The 13,623-nt window shown below is 39.2% G+C and overlaps 1 protein-coding gene across 4 annotated transcripts in view; it reads right to left on the minus strand.

The window, feature by feature from the left end:
• The window catches only part of BRWD3 (bromodomain and WD repeat domain containing 3), a 208,281-nt gene extending 207,489 nt beyond the window's left edge, over nt 1-792 (minus strand). For all 4 annotated transcript variants that reach the window (XM_032840637.1, XM_032840638.1, XM_032840636.1 and 1 more), the window contains exons 1-3: nt 524-792; nt 350-408; nt 118-147 (exon numbers count right to left, since the gene is read on the minus strand). In XM_032840637.1, coding sequence (XP_032696528.1) covers nt 118-147; nt 350-408; nt 524-554 — 120 coding nt within the window. In that variant the 5' untranslated portion in view covers nt 555-792. The remainder of the gene's footprint in view (nt 1-117; nt 148-349; nt 409-523) is intronic.
• Nucleotides 793-13,623: the final 12,831 nt, after the last annotated feature.

Below are 13,623 nucleotides of genomic sequence, written 5' to 3' on the forward strand. Positions count from 1 at the left end.
TATGAGTGCCCAGATCCAAGCTTCCCTCCCAGCCCCTGTCCTCCGCCCCTGACTTGCCCTCCCCTTTCTCCAGTCTCACCCCAGCCCTCCCCACGTCTTCCCGAAGGGGCTCCGTACCTGATGCTCTTCGAGCTCCTGCACTAGCACCTGAGCAAAAGGGAAACACGGGTATGAGGAGCAGCTCGGGCCATCAACACATTCCTCCCTCCCCACTTCGAACCCAGCCGCTGATGGCAGGACTAGTCAAGGCCGGCCTTTCCCTCACCCTCAGTGAAATCGTACACCCAGTGCCTCGATTTCCCCATTGGGACCATTCCCTACGACTCCCAGATCTCCTTCTCCCTCTCACCTGGGCGGATTTGTTGCAGGGTCCGGACTGCAAGAATCTAGCGATCAGGTAATACAGCTCTGTGGAAGAGGGGAAAAAGAGGCTGAGAGGAAGGTAAAGAAAAACAAGCTTTTTCAAAAGAAACTGACAGCCGTCGCGCTAAGCTCCCATCTCCTTAGCCCCCCAGACACCCACCGGCTTCGATCTGGGTAGGTGTCGCCGCCATCCTTTTCCCTAGGGGGTTTGGGGGCTCCACTCCGGAGGAGATAACGGGGGCGGGTGGGGGCGCTGCCTCTATTGTGGTGAAGCCCCCATGCCCAGGAGTCCCACCGCTTCCGCCCCACTCCTCGTCCTAGTTTCCGTCTCTCTGGTCTCTCTCGGATTCATCGCATCACGTTTCGACCCATAGATATTCTAGCCCAAGAGCGAGGAGGCGGAGAGGAAGGAGAGGGAGAGGGAGAGGGAGGGAGGGGGGGGTAGAGAGAGAGAGAGCGAGCGAGCGAGAGCGAGCGCGAGCTGGCGAGCCTGGAGAAGAGAGGGGAGGAGCCGAAGCGGCGGGGCGGGGGTGGGGGGGGGGAGGGGTTGGGGGTGGGGACGAGGGACGGGGCAAAGGGGGTGGAGAGAGGGGAGGGTAAAAACTGTGAGAAGAGCCTGCAGCTCTCGCTGTTCGCCGCTAGGGACACTAAAGCAACCGAAAGGCCTCCGCTCTTCCTGAGGCCGGCGGTTGCCTAGCTACCTCTCCCGGAAACAGGGGGAGGTGCTAACAGACGGCCTACGCTCTGGCAGACGCCTTAGAACTCCGTGGTGACGTTCTCTTCCGAGAGCACATGAGTGTGTTTCCTCTCCTGTGAGGGCGGTGGGGCTCTTTCCTGTTTGAGGACTTTTCCTTCTGGCGCTGATGGAAGTTGTGAGGGGCTGACTTGATTCAGCCGCTTTCTTTTTTCCTCCGGTCACCGAAGAGGCTTTGTTGTTATTTTGGGGGGTTTTGATTTGTTTGGTTGCCTCTCCAAAATGAGGCCAGCCCATGAAGGATCTTGTGACTGAAGGAGAAAAAGGAGACCCTATATGGGCGTCACTTGTTTCGCTTTAAAATGTTTTTTGTACCAGATGAAAATGTTCTACTTACCAGTCCAGAGTGCAGGGCTCATATTGTTATAAAGACCAGTTCTAAAATATGATATTGTGGGGGGAATATGCCGTCAGATATGATGCATTTTATTTCCTACCCTCCTGAAAGCTTAACACGTGCCATACCTGTCTCATTCCCGTTTATTATTTAGGATAATTTCCCGTTTATCTTAAAGTACTGCCAAAGTATTTTATATTAATCATGGATTTGTGTTTTTTATTACGTATCTATATGCAAGGTGGTCTTATGTATTATTATAAATCTGTATGCAACCTTTGGGACAATGTTTTTTAATGCATAGAATCCTAAATTTTTGGTACAGTACTGACTTTCAGCATTTGGTTACTAAAATCCTAAGTAATTAAAGGATTTGTCAAATCGATACATATGCAATAAACTGATTCTCCTTTTCTATTTTTCCTTAATATTTTGTTCCCACCTCCAGCCTTGACCAAAAAAAGTAATAGAAACTGAACCCGATGAAACCAGAGATTATGTTTAAGCTGCATGTACTATTTACGTTCATTAAAATAATCAAATTTGAAGGTTTACCTTTAAAGTTTAGGGATGGATTCTTGGGAATTTGGTTTCTTCACTACGAGTTTAGCCATTGATCACAGTTGGTCTAGATTTGCATTACGCCGATACAATCTTAGCCAAGGATGTTTAGCTCTCACTCTGGTTACGATTTCCCATTAGAAAGAAAGAACCACACGGGGTAATTATGATATGATAGTTCTATCTTTGGTGATTGCGCTGTAGTACTTGAAAAACGCCATTAACCGAAAAAAAAAAAGATACTAAAAAAATATATAAGCCCTAGACAACTCATTGCAAGTAGTTTAGCAAAACACGAGATGGAATATTTTTTTTACAAATCAAATATAATATATATAACAGTTAAGTTTTATCAAGCCACAACCATGCACTAAGCACTTAATATCCTTCACCTCATTTAATCTTTATAGTTATCCTAGGAGGTAGGTTTTATTGTTATCCCCAGTCGATCATAAAAACGACTATATGACTTTGGAAAACTTACTTGTATTCTGTGAACCTTGTTTCTCGTCTGTAAAATAGGATAGTACTTGCTGTGCCCACTTCACAGGAAAGGCTTGCTGTATAATCATGTGAATATATTAATATCGTATTTCAAGGTTTATGGGATGTTGTTATTCCATTGGTTACCTCAGTATTAGTCTGAATGCAATCAGGGAAAATTACTATGAATTACTATGAATTACTATGTGCCTTTTAAGAGAGTTTAAGATACAAAATTATTAACAATAACAGGAGATTAGAGTAATAAGGGATTACCTTGTAAGGAGTAAAGAGAACTCTAACAAATATAACAATAGCAGATATATAATATAATAGTAGATAAAATAGCCACTATCTCTAGAATTGAGATATAGTACCTTCAATCTCTACTCCCCCCTTAGGGCTAAGATCCAGACTTGGTTGGAGAGAATAAAGCCAGACAAGATTTATTAAATGTTAGGAAAGATGCTATAGTACCTTGTGGGTAGAACTTGCAGAAACTACAACCTCTGGAAGTCACTGGAACTCTGCCCTGGTATCAGTCTTCTAGGGTGCCTGAGAAATGTGTTCATGGCGAAATGTATCACCAGAACGACTTTACTACAAAGCCACTCAGAAGAAGGATGCCAAAGGAAGCTGCTGGGGGAGCTTTGCCACCAAAATGATACACCACAGGAACAAGGCACAGGAGAAATTTGCATAAGCTGGGGGAGCAGCCTACCCAGTAAAAATGCCAGAAGCAGGTAGCAAAAGCCTTTATTCCTACACTGTATTTCCAGCTCCATCTACTGACAAAGCTTCAATTCAAGCTGACAAAAGGAAAAATATTTAAATGTCCCAGATCAGGGGGGCTGGGTGGCTCAGGCAGTTAAGTGTTTGCCTTCAGCTCAGGTCATGATCCCAGGGTCCTGGAATCTAGCCCTTTGGAGCTCCCAGCACAGCAGGGAGCCTCCTTCTCCCTCTCCCTCTGCCTGCTGTTCCCTCTGCTTGTGTGCTTGCACTCTCTTTCTCTGTCAAATAAATAAAATCTTTAAATAAATAAATAAATGGCCCAGATCCATTTTCAAAGAGCAGTCAAGAGGGGAGAATTGAGATGATAAGCAGCAAATCAATAAACTGGCACAATTTCCTTGCTTTGCTCTTTACTGTAATGACTACATTGACAAAAGGAAAGTTATTTAAATGTGTATGGTAACAAAAGCTTTAATTTGTTGTTTGTGATAAGCCAAATGCTTTGAATTACTTTGTTGCAATTAAAGTCACCAGTATTAACCCTGTGCCTAGAAGCATAACCGTAAGGGGAAGGAAATTTTCATAAATGAATGGAAACATGCATTTACAAAGAAAAAAATCTGAAATGTTTGCCTGCTTGGGTGTATTAGTTTCCTGGGACTGCCATAACTAATTACCACAAACAAGGTGACTTAAAACTAAAGAAATCTGTCCTGTCATAGTTCTAGAGTCCAGAAATCTAAGATCAAAGTATCACCAAGGACACACTCCCTCCAAAATCTCTGGTAGAGAATCCTTCTTTGCCTTTTCCAGCTTCTGGTGGCACCTGGCATTTCCTGGTTTGTGGCAGCATAACTCCAGTCTCTGACTCCAGCTTCATATGGTCTTCCTGTGTGTCCCTATGCTAAAACTCCCTCTCCTCTTTCTTATAAAAACACCAGTCATTGTATTTCAGGTCCACCCTGAATTCAGAATAATATCATCTCAAGAACCTGAATGATTTACATATGCAAAGACACTATTTTCCAATGAAGTCATATTCACACATACTGGGGATAGGGAAATGGACATATATTTTGGAAGGGACATAATTAAACCCACAAAGTTATTTATTTCATTCTGTCTCCTTAGAAATAATGTTAATGGAAGACCAAGGTTGAAAATTACAAATATCCCTAGTATGGCAAAAAAAAAAGAAAATTAAAAAGTAGGGAATCCTGAGATGGAGAGACAGAAATGGTAAATTAGAAAATTGATATAATAAACCTTGTAAATAAACAGTTCTATTTTCTTATCTCATTTTATTAAAATGTATACAACATAATAAGTAATGTATTCTTAGATTTTTAAATATATCACATACATTATGATAGCTAATATATTTTAACATTTTAAACAGATATTATATGCATAACAAAAATAGGGAAAAAAGGAGGAGGGAATAGAACTTTACAGGAGTAACATTTGTATATCTCAAGGGAACTAAGTATAAAAGTGAACTATATTCTGCTAAGAGATATATGCTAAGCCCTAGGACCACTAAGAAAATAACATTAAAAATAGTGAAAAAAGGGGCACCTGGGTGGCTCAGTGGGTTAAAGCCTCTGCTTTCAGCTCAGGTCTTGATCCCAAGATCCTGGGTTGGAGCCCCCCCATTGGACTCTCTGCTCAGCGGGGAGACTGCTTCCTCCTCTCTCTCTGCCTGCCTCTTTGCCTACCTGTCATCTCTCTCTGTCAAATAAATAAATAAAATCTTTAAAAAAAAACTTTTAAAAATTCCACTAGAAAATATTTGCTTAATGCAAAGAAAGAAAGAATAGTACAAAAAAGACAGGGGCGCCTGGGTGGCTCAGTGGGTTAAGCCTCTGCCTTCGGCTCAGGTCATAATCCCGGGGTCCTGGGATGGATCCCTGCATCGGGCTCTCTGCTCAGCGGGGAGCCTGCTTCCCTTCCTCTCTCTGCCTGCCTCTCTGCCTACTTGTGATCTCTCTCTGTCAAATAAATAAAAAAAATCTTTAAAAAAAAAGACATAAGACATATAGAAAAAAAATTTAAATGATAGATGTAAATCCAACTATTCAATAACATCATTACATGTGAATGTATAGATTCTACTTATAGGATAACAGCATGAAGAGCTTTGTGTATAAGCTCCCAAGTGAAACTAGTGGAAATTATAAAATATAAACAACCATTTAAAATTTCTAGAAATGGTCTTAAAATGGCATAAAATAAAATCTAAAAAACATGTATTTAAGAAAACTTAAAACTTTAGAAACAGTGAAAGTTTATGATATTTGAACAAAGAACCACTCCCTCCTTCTGCCCACGCAAATTTATCTGGGGAGAAACTCCACTACAGAGTAGTATAACTAAAAATATAGTTTTAGTTATCCTAATATGGCTTTCTCTCCCCCTAGTTCTCAGTTGAAGTGCTATCTTCTTGGGTAGCACAGGGCATAAGTGTTTCTCATACTTCTCCCAACTACCTGTTCCTGAGGCTGAGTTCTAATCCAGTGCATCCAAGATATGGTGGTCATCATTCTTTCACCCAGCCCCCATTCATGGGACAAGGATAAATATGGGACATAGGTGACACTAATACTAGGGCCTTGATCACCTTTGCCCCAAAATGTGACACAGGAGATGCATGCTAAGACAAACAAGGCAAAGAAAACTAAGTCTGCTGCATCCCTCCTACACTAAGCACTCATCTCCAAAACCTAGGATGTCATACAGAAGCATGCCACTTGCTGACCTTCAGTACCAGAGCTGTACCTTGGAGATTTTTCACTAGGAAAGAAGGAGGGATTAGAAGAGAGAACTATGAATCTTTCCCCATAGGAACTGACTTTATTTACAATAGGATATGAAGAAATTTAAGCCTAAGAGTACTCTAAAAAAGAGTGAAGATAGTGGCAAATTGTAACTGGAAATAAATTGATACAACAACTTTAATTATAGGCTAAACCTTAGACTGGTTATTTCCTGGAGAGAAACAGAGGGAAAGGCATCTGAAAAGAGCCATCCAGAGATCAAAGTAAATCTCAAACACCGATCTTGGAAGATATCCCTTCAAAGATCTCAAATTTGACTGGGTCAGACTGTAAGTCAATTTATGCCCTAGTGTATATGTAAAAAATAAAAAATAAATAAAAAATAATCAGTAGGCAATTAGTGAAACTTAAGATCTGGGAGTGATCAGAGAAAGAGACAAGGAAAGCCCTGCCAATATGAGTGTTCTCCCAAGGTGAATGTGTGTGTAATCAAGGCTGCACCCTCTGAGGGGCAATGTCAGAGGCTTTGCATAGTAATTTAAACAAACATATAATAATAACAAGACCTGAGGGAAAGGTGTACTAGTTCCCAATTTTGCCACAATATATTATTTAAAGTGTCTAGGCTCATACCGTGGTTAAATGGATAAAAAACAAGAATCATTTATATGTTGCCTAAAAGAGACCCAGTTTAGACCTAAAGACAACTGTAAGTTGAAAGTTAAAGGATGGAGAAACACCTATCATGCAAATGGAATTCAAAAGAAACCTGGGGTAACAGGAGAAGATGGTGGTGAACTAGGAGGACCTTAGGATTGCCTCATCCCATGACCGCAACAAGATAACCATCAAATCATCTTAAATACTGCAGAAATTCACCCAAAGACTGACAGAACAAACTCCACAAATAAAGGGACGAGGAGGCCACATCAAAAAATGTAGGAAGTGTAGAGACATGGTTTAGGGAAGAAGCATATCACTGGTGCTATAGAGAGGAGGGAGCTGTGATTGTGAAGAAGGGAGAGAGAGAGAGAGAGGGAGAGATGGAGAGAGGGAGAGAGAGAGAGAGAGAGAGAAGCACACAGGGGAATGCACAGGAGAATCCCCCCAGAATCCATTGGCTTGGAAAATGAGAGATGCTCATTTTCCCCTCTCAGGGGCTGAGAATGAGTTATTGCAACAAATAGGGCTTAAAATCTAGAACTTAAAAGGTCAGTGGGATTAGCTGGGATAGAGCCTAGAGGGTGCTGCTGCTTCTGGAGAGAAGGCAGGCAAACAACCAAGGAGCACACAGCCTGGGAACAGCAATCTGATGAACACCAGGGGCACGCAGATCTTATTCACTCTTCTCAGAGTGCATTCCTGAGAGGCATCCTTCACAGGGACACCCCTCTGGGAGCAAAGGAGCTGCCTGGTGCCATTTTCCTCCCCTACCCCTCAACATAAACACAGAGCCACCTGTGGGAAGCACCACAGCACCAACACTAGCTGCCTAACTTGCTTATACCAAGACCCACCCCCCTGGACTACACTGGGATTGCCTACCTCAGTCACACTTTCCACAGTCCCAGGGCAAGCAGGCCTCTGAAGATCAGCACAAACCCCTTCTGACCCACTTCTCACAACTAGAGAGTTCCGTAGGGCTTCATTTCTAGTGGAGGTGGTGACAGGTCTCATTTCACAAGCAGACCACAGCACCATAGCTAAAACTCACCACATTCATGCCAAGAACCAAACACTGCCCACAGCAGGCAAGGAGAACCTCTTCAGAAGGATAAAGGAACAAAAGCACAATAGCAGAGGGCATATAGCATACACTGTAGCTACTCCCTGAAGTGCCAGGGCCTGGGCTGTACATGACCTCTTCTTCATAAGGCTGTTACTACCAAGAGCATGAGACATAATTGGCTATTTTTTTAACACAAAGAAGATGGCAGGGATGTAGACAAAATGTGAAGGTGGAGAAATTTATCACAAATGAAGGAACAAGATAAGGCCACTGCCAGAGATCTAAGTGAAACAGATACAAGTAACATGCCTGATAGAGAATTTAAAGTAAAGATGATAGAGATACTCACTGGATGTGAGAAAAGTATAAAAGGCATCCATAGGACCTGTAACACAGTGATAAAAGAGTTAAAAAAGAATAAGAGATGAAGATCAATAATCAATAATCAAAAAGATCGATAAGAGATGAAGAGTGCAATTAACAAGATAAGAAACATACTTGATTCAATAAACAGCAAGCTGGAAGAAGCAGAGGAACAACTTAATAACCTAGAACACAAAGTAATGGGAAGTAATGAAGCTGAACAAAGACAGAAAGAAGAATTATGAAACAGAATAGACTTAGGGAACTCAGTTACTACATCAAATGTAATAACATTTGTATTATAGGAGTCCCAGAGGAAGAACAGTGAGAAAAGGAGGCAGAAAATTTATTTCAATAAATAATACCTGCAAATATCCCTAATCTGGGGAAGAAAACGTATATCCGGATGCACGATACATAGAGACCTCCCATCAAAATCAACCAAAGACATACCAAGACATATTGTAATTAAATTTGCAAAATATAGTGATAAAGAAAAAAATATTAAAACTACCAAAACAAAAGAAGTCCATAACTTACAAGGGAAAACCCATAAAGCTAGCTAGAAATTTCTCAAAAAAAAATTGGCAAGCCAGAAGGGAGGGCCATGATGTATTCAAAGTGCTGAATAAGAAAATTCTGTAGCTAAGAATACTCTATCCAGCAAGGCTGCCATTCAGATGAGAAAGAGTGATAGAGTTTCCCAAACAAACAAATATTAAAGTAGTTCATGACCGCTGAAGCAGCACTGTAAGAAATAATAAAAGGAGAGACCAAAAATGACAAAGACATGAGAAACTCAGAGAAAATCTAAAGGAACAATCATAAAACAAGTAATAAAATGACAATAAAAACATATCTATCAATAATTATTTTGAATGAAAATGGACTAAATGTTCCAATCAGAAGACATAGGGTATAAGAATGGATATAAAAACAAGATCCATTTATATGCTGCCTGGAAGAGACTACTTTTAAACCTAAAGACAACTACACATTGAAAGTGAGGATATTGAGAATCATTTATCATGCTAATGAATGTGAAAAGAAAGATGGGATACAAATACTTATCAGACATAATAGATTGTATTTTTTGGTGTTTGTTCTTGTATTTTTTAAAGGAGATAGAAGTTCATTGAATATCCTGCAAAGTACTGGCAGGGAGGACAGCAGAGGAGTAGCTGTCTAGCCAGACAAAATAGGTTTAAAAACCAAGACTCTAAGAAGAGACAAGGAAAAACAGTATAATCATGAAAGGCATGATATAAAAAGAAGACAAAACAATCGTAAATATTTATGCACCCAACATGGGAGCACCCAAATACCTAAAATAATCAATAACAAATATAAAGGAACTAATCAATAGTAATACAATAATAGTAGGGGAATTTACTACTCCAATTACATTGATGAACAGATCATTCAAACAAAAAATGAACAAGGGAACAGTAGCTTAAAATGACACACTGGACCAGACAAATTTAACAGATATATTGAGGACATTCAATCCTAAAACAGGAGAATACACATTCTTTTCAAGTGCATATGAAACATTATCCAAAATAGAACTCACATTAGGCAAGAAAAGCAGGCCTCAACAAAGACAAAATATTGAAATCTTACCATGAATCTTTTCTGGCTTCAAAGCAATAAAACAACAATTCAACCACACACACACACACACACACACACACACACACACTGGAAAGACCACAAATATAAGGAAGTTAAACAACATGCTATTAAATAATGGATGGTCAACCAGGAAATCAAAGAAGAAATGGAAAAATACATGGAAACAAATGAAAATGTAAACAATATGGCCCAAAAACATTGGGATGCAGAAAATGTGGTCCAAAGAGGGAAGTTTATAGCAATACAGGCCTGCCTTAAGAAGCAAGAAAAATCTCAAACAACTTAACCTTACAACTAAAAGGGCTACAAAAAGAACAACACATGGAGCCTAAAGCCAACAGAAGGAAGGAAATAATAATTACTCGAGCAGAAAAAAATGATATAGAAACAAGAAAACAATACAACAGGTTACTTGAAAAAATTAATAAAATTGATGAACTTCTAGGTACCCTTATCAAAAAGAAAAGAGAAAGGATCCAAATAAATAAAATCACAAATAAGAGAGGAGAAATAACAACAAACACAACGGTAATACAAATAATTAATTATAAGAGAATATTATGAGAAACTATATGAAAACAAATTAAACAACCTAGAAGAAATGGATAAATTCCAAAAAAACCATATAATTTGCCAAAATGAAAACATGAAGAAATAGAAAAAATATTAAAGATTTTATTTATCAGGATGCCTGGGTGTCTCAGTCGGTTAAGTGGCTGCCTTCAGCTCAGGTCAAGATCCCAGAGTCCTGGAATAGAGTCCCACATTGGGCTTCTTCCTCAGCAGGGAGCCTGCTTCACTCTCTGCCTCTGCCTGCCACTCTGCCTGCTTGTTCTCTCTCTCTGTCTCTCTCTCTATCTCTCTCTCTCTCTCTTCCCCTCTCTGACAAATAAATAAATAAAATCTTAAAAAATAAAGATTTTATTTATCTGTCAGAGAGAGAGAGAGAGAGAGAAAGAGAGAGAGATAGAAAGTGTACAAGCAGGAGAGTGGCAGGCAGAGGGAGAAGCAGGTTCCCTGCTGAGGAGGGAGTCCAGCCTGATGCAGGACTTGATCCAGGACTCAGATCATGAATGAGCCAAAGGTCGATGCTTAACCAGCAGACACTTAATGCTTAGCCACCCAGGCTCCCAAGAAATAGAAAATTTGAACAAAAATTGAACAAAAAAAAATTTGAACAAAAATTTAACCAACAAGGAAACTGAATCACTAATGAAGAAAACTTCCAATAAACAAAAGTCCAAGATTAGGGGGCTTCATAAGGGAATTCTACTAAATAGTTAAAGAAGATTTAATACTTATTCTTCTTAAATTATTCCAAAAAAAGAGAAAAGGAGGGAAAACAACCAAATTCATTCTATGAGGTCAGCATCACCCTGGTAGCAAAACCATAAAGAGACCCCATTACCAAAGAAAACACAGTCTACTGTAACTGATATACATAGATGCAAAAATTCCCAATAAAATAGTAAGAAAGTGACTCTAACAATACATTAAAACAATCACTCACCACAATCATGCGGGATTTACTCCTAGGATGCAAGGGTGGTTCAATATTCACAAGTCAATTAATGTGATACATCACATTAATAATGTGAAGTATAAGAACCACATAATCATTGTCAATAGATGCAGAAAAAAAACATTTGAGAAAGCACAACATTCATTCATGATAAAAACCCTCAACAAAGTAGGTTGGGAGGGAACATACCTCAACATAATAAAGGCCATATATGTAAAACCAATGGATAAAATGGATCTCAATGGAAAATAAAAGAGGTTTCCTCTATGGTCTGGAAGAATACAGGGATGTCCACTCTCACTACTTTTAATTATTATGGTACTGGAAGTTCTAGCAACAGCAATCAGACAACAAAAAGAAATAAAAGACATCTAAATCAGCAAAGAAAAAGCAAAATTTTTAATGATTGCCAATGATACGGTATCTATAGAGAAAACCAGAAAATCTCCCCCCAAAAAACTGCTAGATCTGAGAAATTCAGTAAAGTCAAAGGGCATAACAGCAATGTACAAAAATCTGTTACATTTCTATGTGCCAAAAATGAAGCATCAGAAAAAGAAATTAAGAAATCAATCCCATTTACAATTATACCAAAAGCAATAAGGTACACAGAAATAAACCTAACTAAAGAGGTAAAAGAGCCAGACACTGAAAACTATAAAAACTGATTAAAGGAATTGAAGAAAACACAAAGAAATGGAAAGACATTCCATGCTCAAGGATTAGAAGAATAAATATTGTTAAAATGTCTATACTACCCAAAGCATTCTACACATTTGATGCAATCCATATCAAAATATCAACAACATTTTTCACAGAACTAGAACAAACAATCCTAAAATTTGTATAGACCCACAAAAGGCCCTGAATAGCTAAAACAATCTTCAAACAGAAAAACAAAGCTGAAATAGCTTCAGGAGAATAGGTGTTATTCCTTCTTTGAAAGTTTGGTAGAATTCTCCAGGGAATCCATCAGGTCCTGGGCTCTTGTTTTTTGGGAGGTTTTTGATCACTGCTTCAATCTCATTACTAGATATCGGTCTATTCAGGTTGTCATTTTATTCCTGGTTCAATTTTGGAAGTTTATAGTTTTCCAGGAATGCATCCATTTCATCTAGGTTGCTTAACTTATTAGCTTATAACTGTTGATGATAATTTCTGATGACTGTTTCTATTTCCTTGGTGTTAGTTGTGATCTCTCCCTTTTCATTCATAATTTTATTAATTTGGGCCTTCTCTCTTTTCTTTTGGATTAGTTTGGCCAATGATTTATCAATCTTATTGATTCTTTCAATAAACCAACTTCTAGTTTCATTGATGCATTCTACAATATCTCTAGTTTCTATCTCATTGATCTCTGCTCTAATCTTGATTATTTCCCTTCTTATGTATGGAGTTGGCTTGATTTGTTATTGATTCTCCAGTTCTTTAAGGTGTAGAGACAGCTGTTGTATTATGGATTTTTCAATTTTTTTGAGGGAGGCTTGGAAGGCTTTTTAAATGTTGAAAAAGAAAAAACAAAACTGACGGCATCACGTTGCCTGATTTCAAGCTTTACTACAAAGCTGTGACCAACAAGACAGCATGGTAATGGCATAAAAACAGACACATAGACCAGTGGAACAGAGTAGAGAGCCCAGATATGGATCCTCAACTCTATGGTCAAATAATCTTTGACAAAGCAGAAAAAAATATACAGTGGAAAAAAGACAGTCTCTTCAATAAATGGTGCTGGGAAAATTGGACAGTTATGTGTAGAAGAATGAAACTCGACCATTCTCTTACACATACACAAAGATAAACTCAAAATGGATAAAAGACCTCAATGTGAGGCAGGAATCCATCAGGAATCATAAAGGAGAACATAGGCAGTAACCTCTTCAATTCAGCCACAGCAACTTCTTTCAAGATATGTTTCCAAAGGCAAAGGAAACAAAAGCGAAAATGAACTTTTGGGACTTCATCAAGATCAAAAGCTTCTGCACAGCAAAGGAAACAGTCAACAAAACAAAGAGGCAACCCATGGAATGGGAGAAGATATTTGCAAATGAAAGTACAGACAAAGGCTGATATCCAGGGGGCGCCTGGGTAGCTCAGTGGGTTAAGCCTTTGCCTTTGGCTCAGGTCATGATTTCAGCATCCTGGTATCGAGCCCCGCATTGGGCTCTCTGCTCAGTGGGTAGCCTGCTTCCCTCTCTCTCTGCTTGCCTCTCTGCCTACTTGTGATCTCTCTGTCAAATAAATAAATAAAATCTTAAAAAATAAAGGCTGGTATTCAGGATCTATAAAGAACTCCTCAAACTCAACACACACAAAACACATAATCATGTCAAAAAATGGGCAGAAGAAATGAACAGACTCTTCTCC

Source organism: Lontra canadensis, unplaced genomic scaffold (genome assembly GCF_010015895.1).
Source record: "Lontra canadensis isolate GAN:19392208 unplaced genomic scaffold, GSC_riverotter_1.0 scaffold114, whole genome shotgun sequence".
NCBI lineage: Eukaryota > Metazoa > Chordata > Mammalia > Carnivora > Mustelidae > Lontra > Lontra canadensis.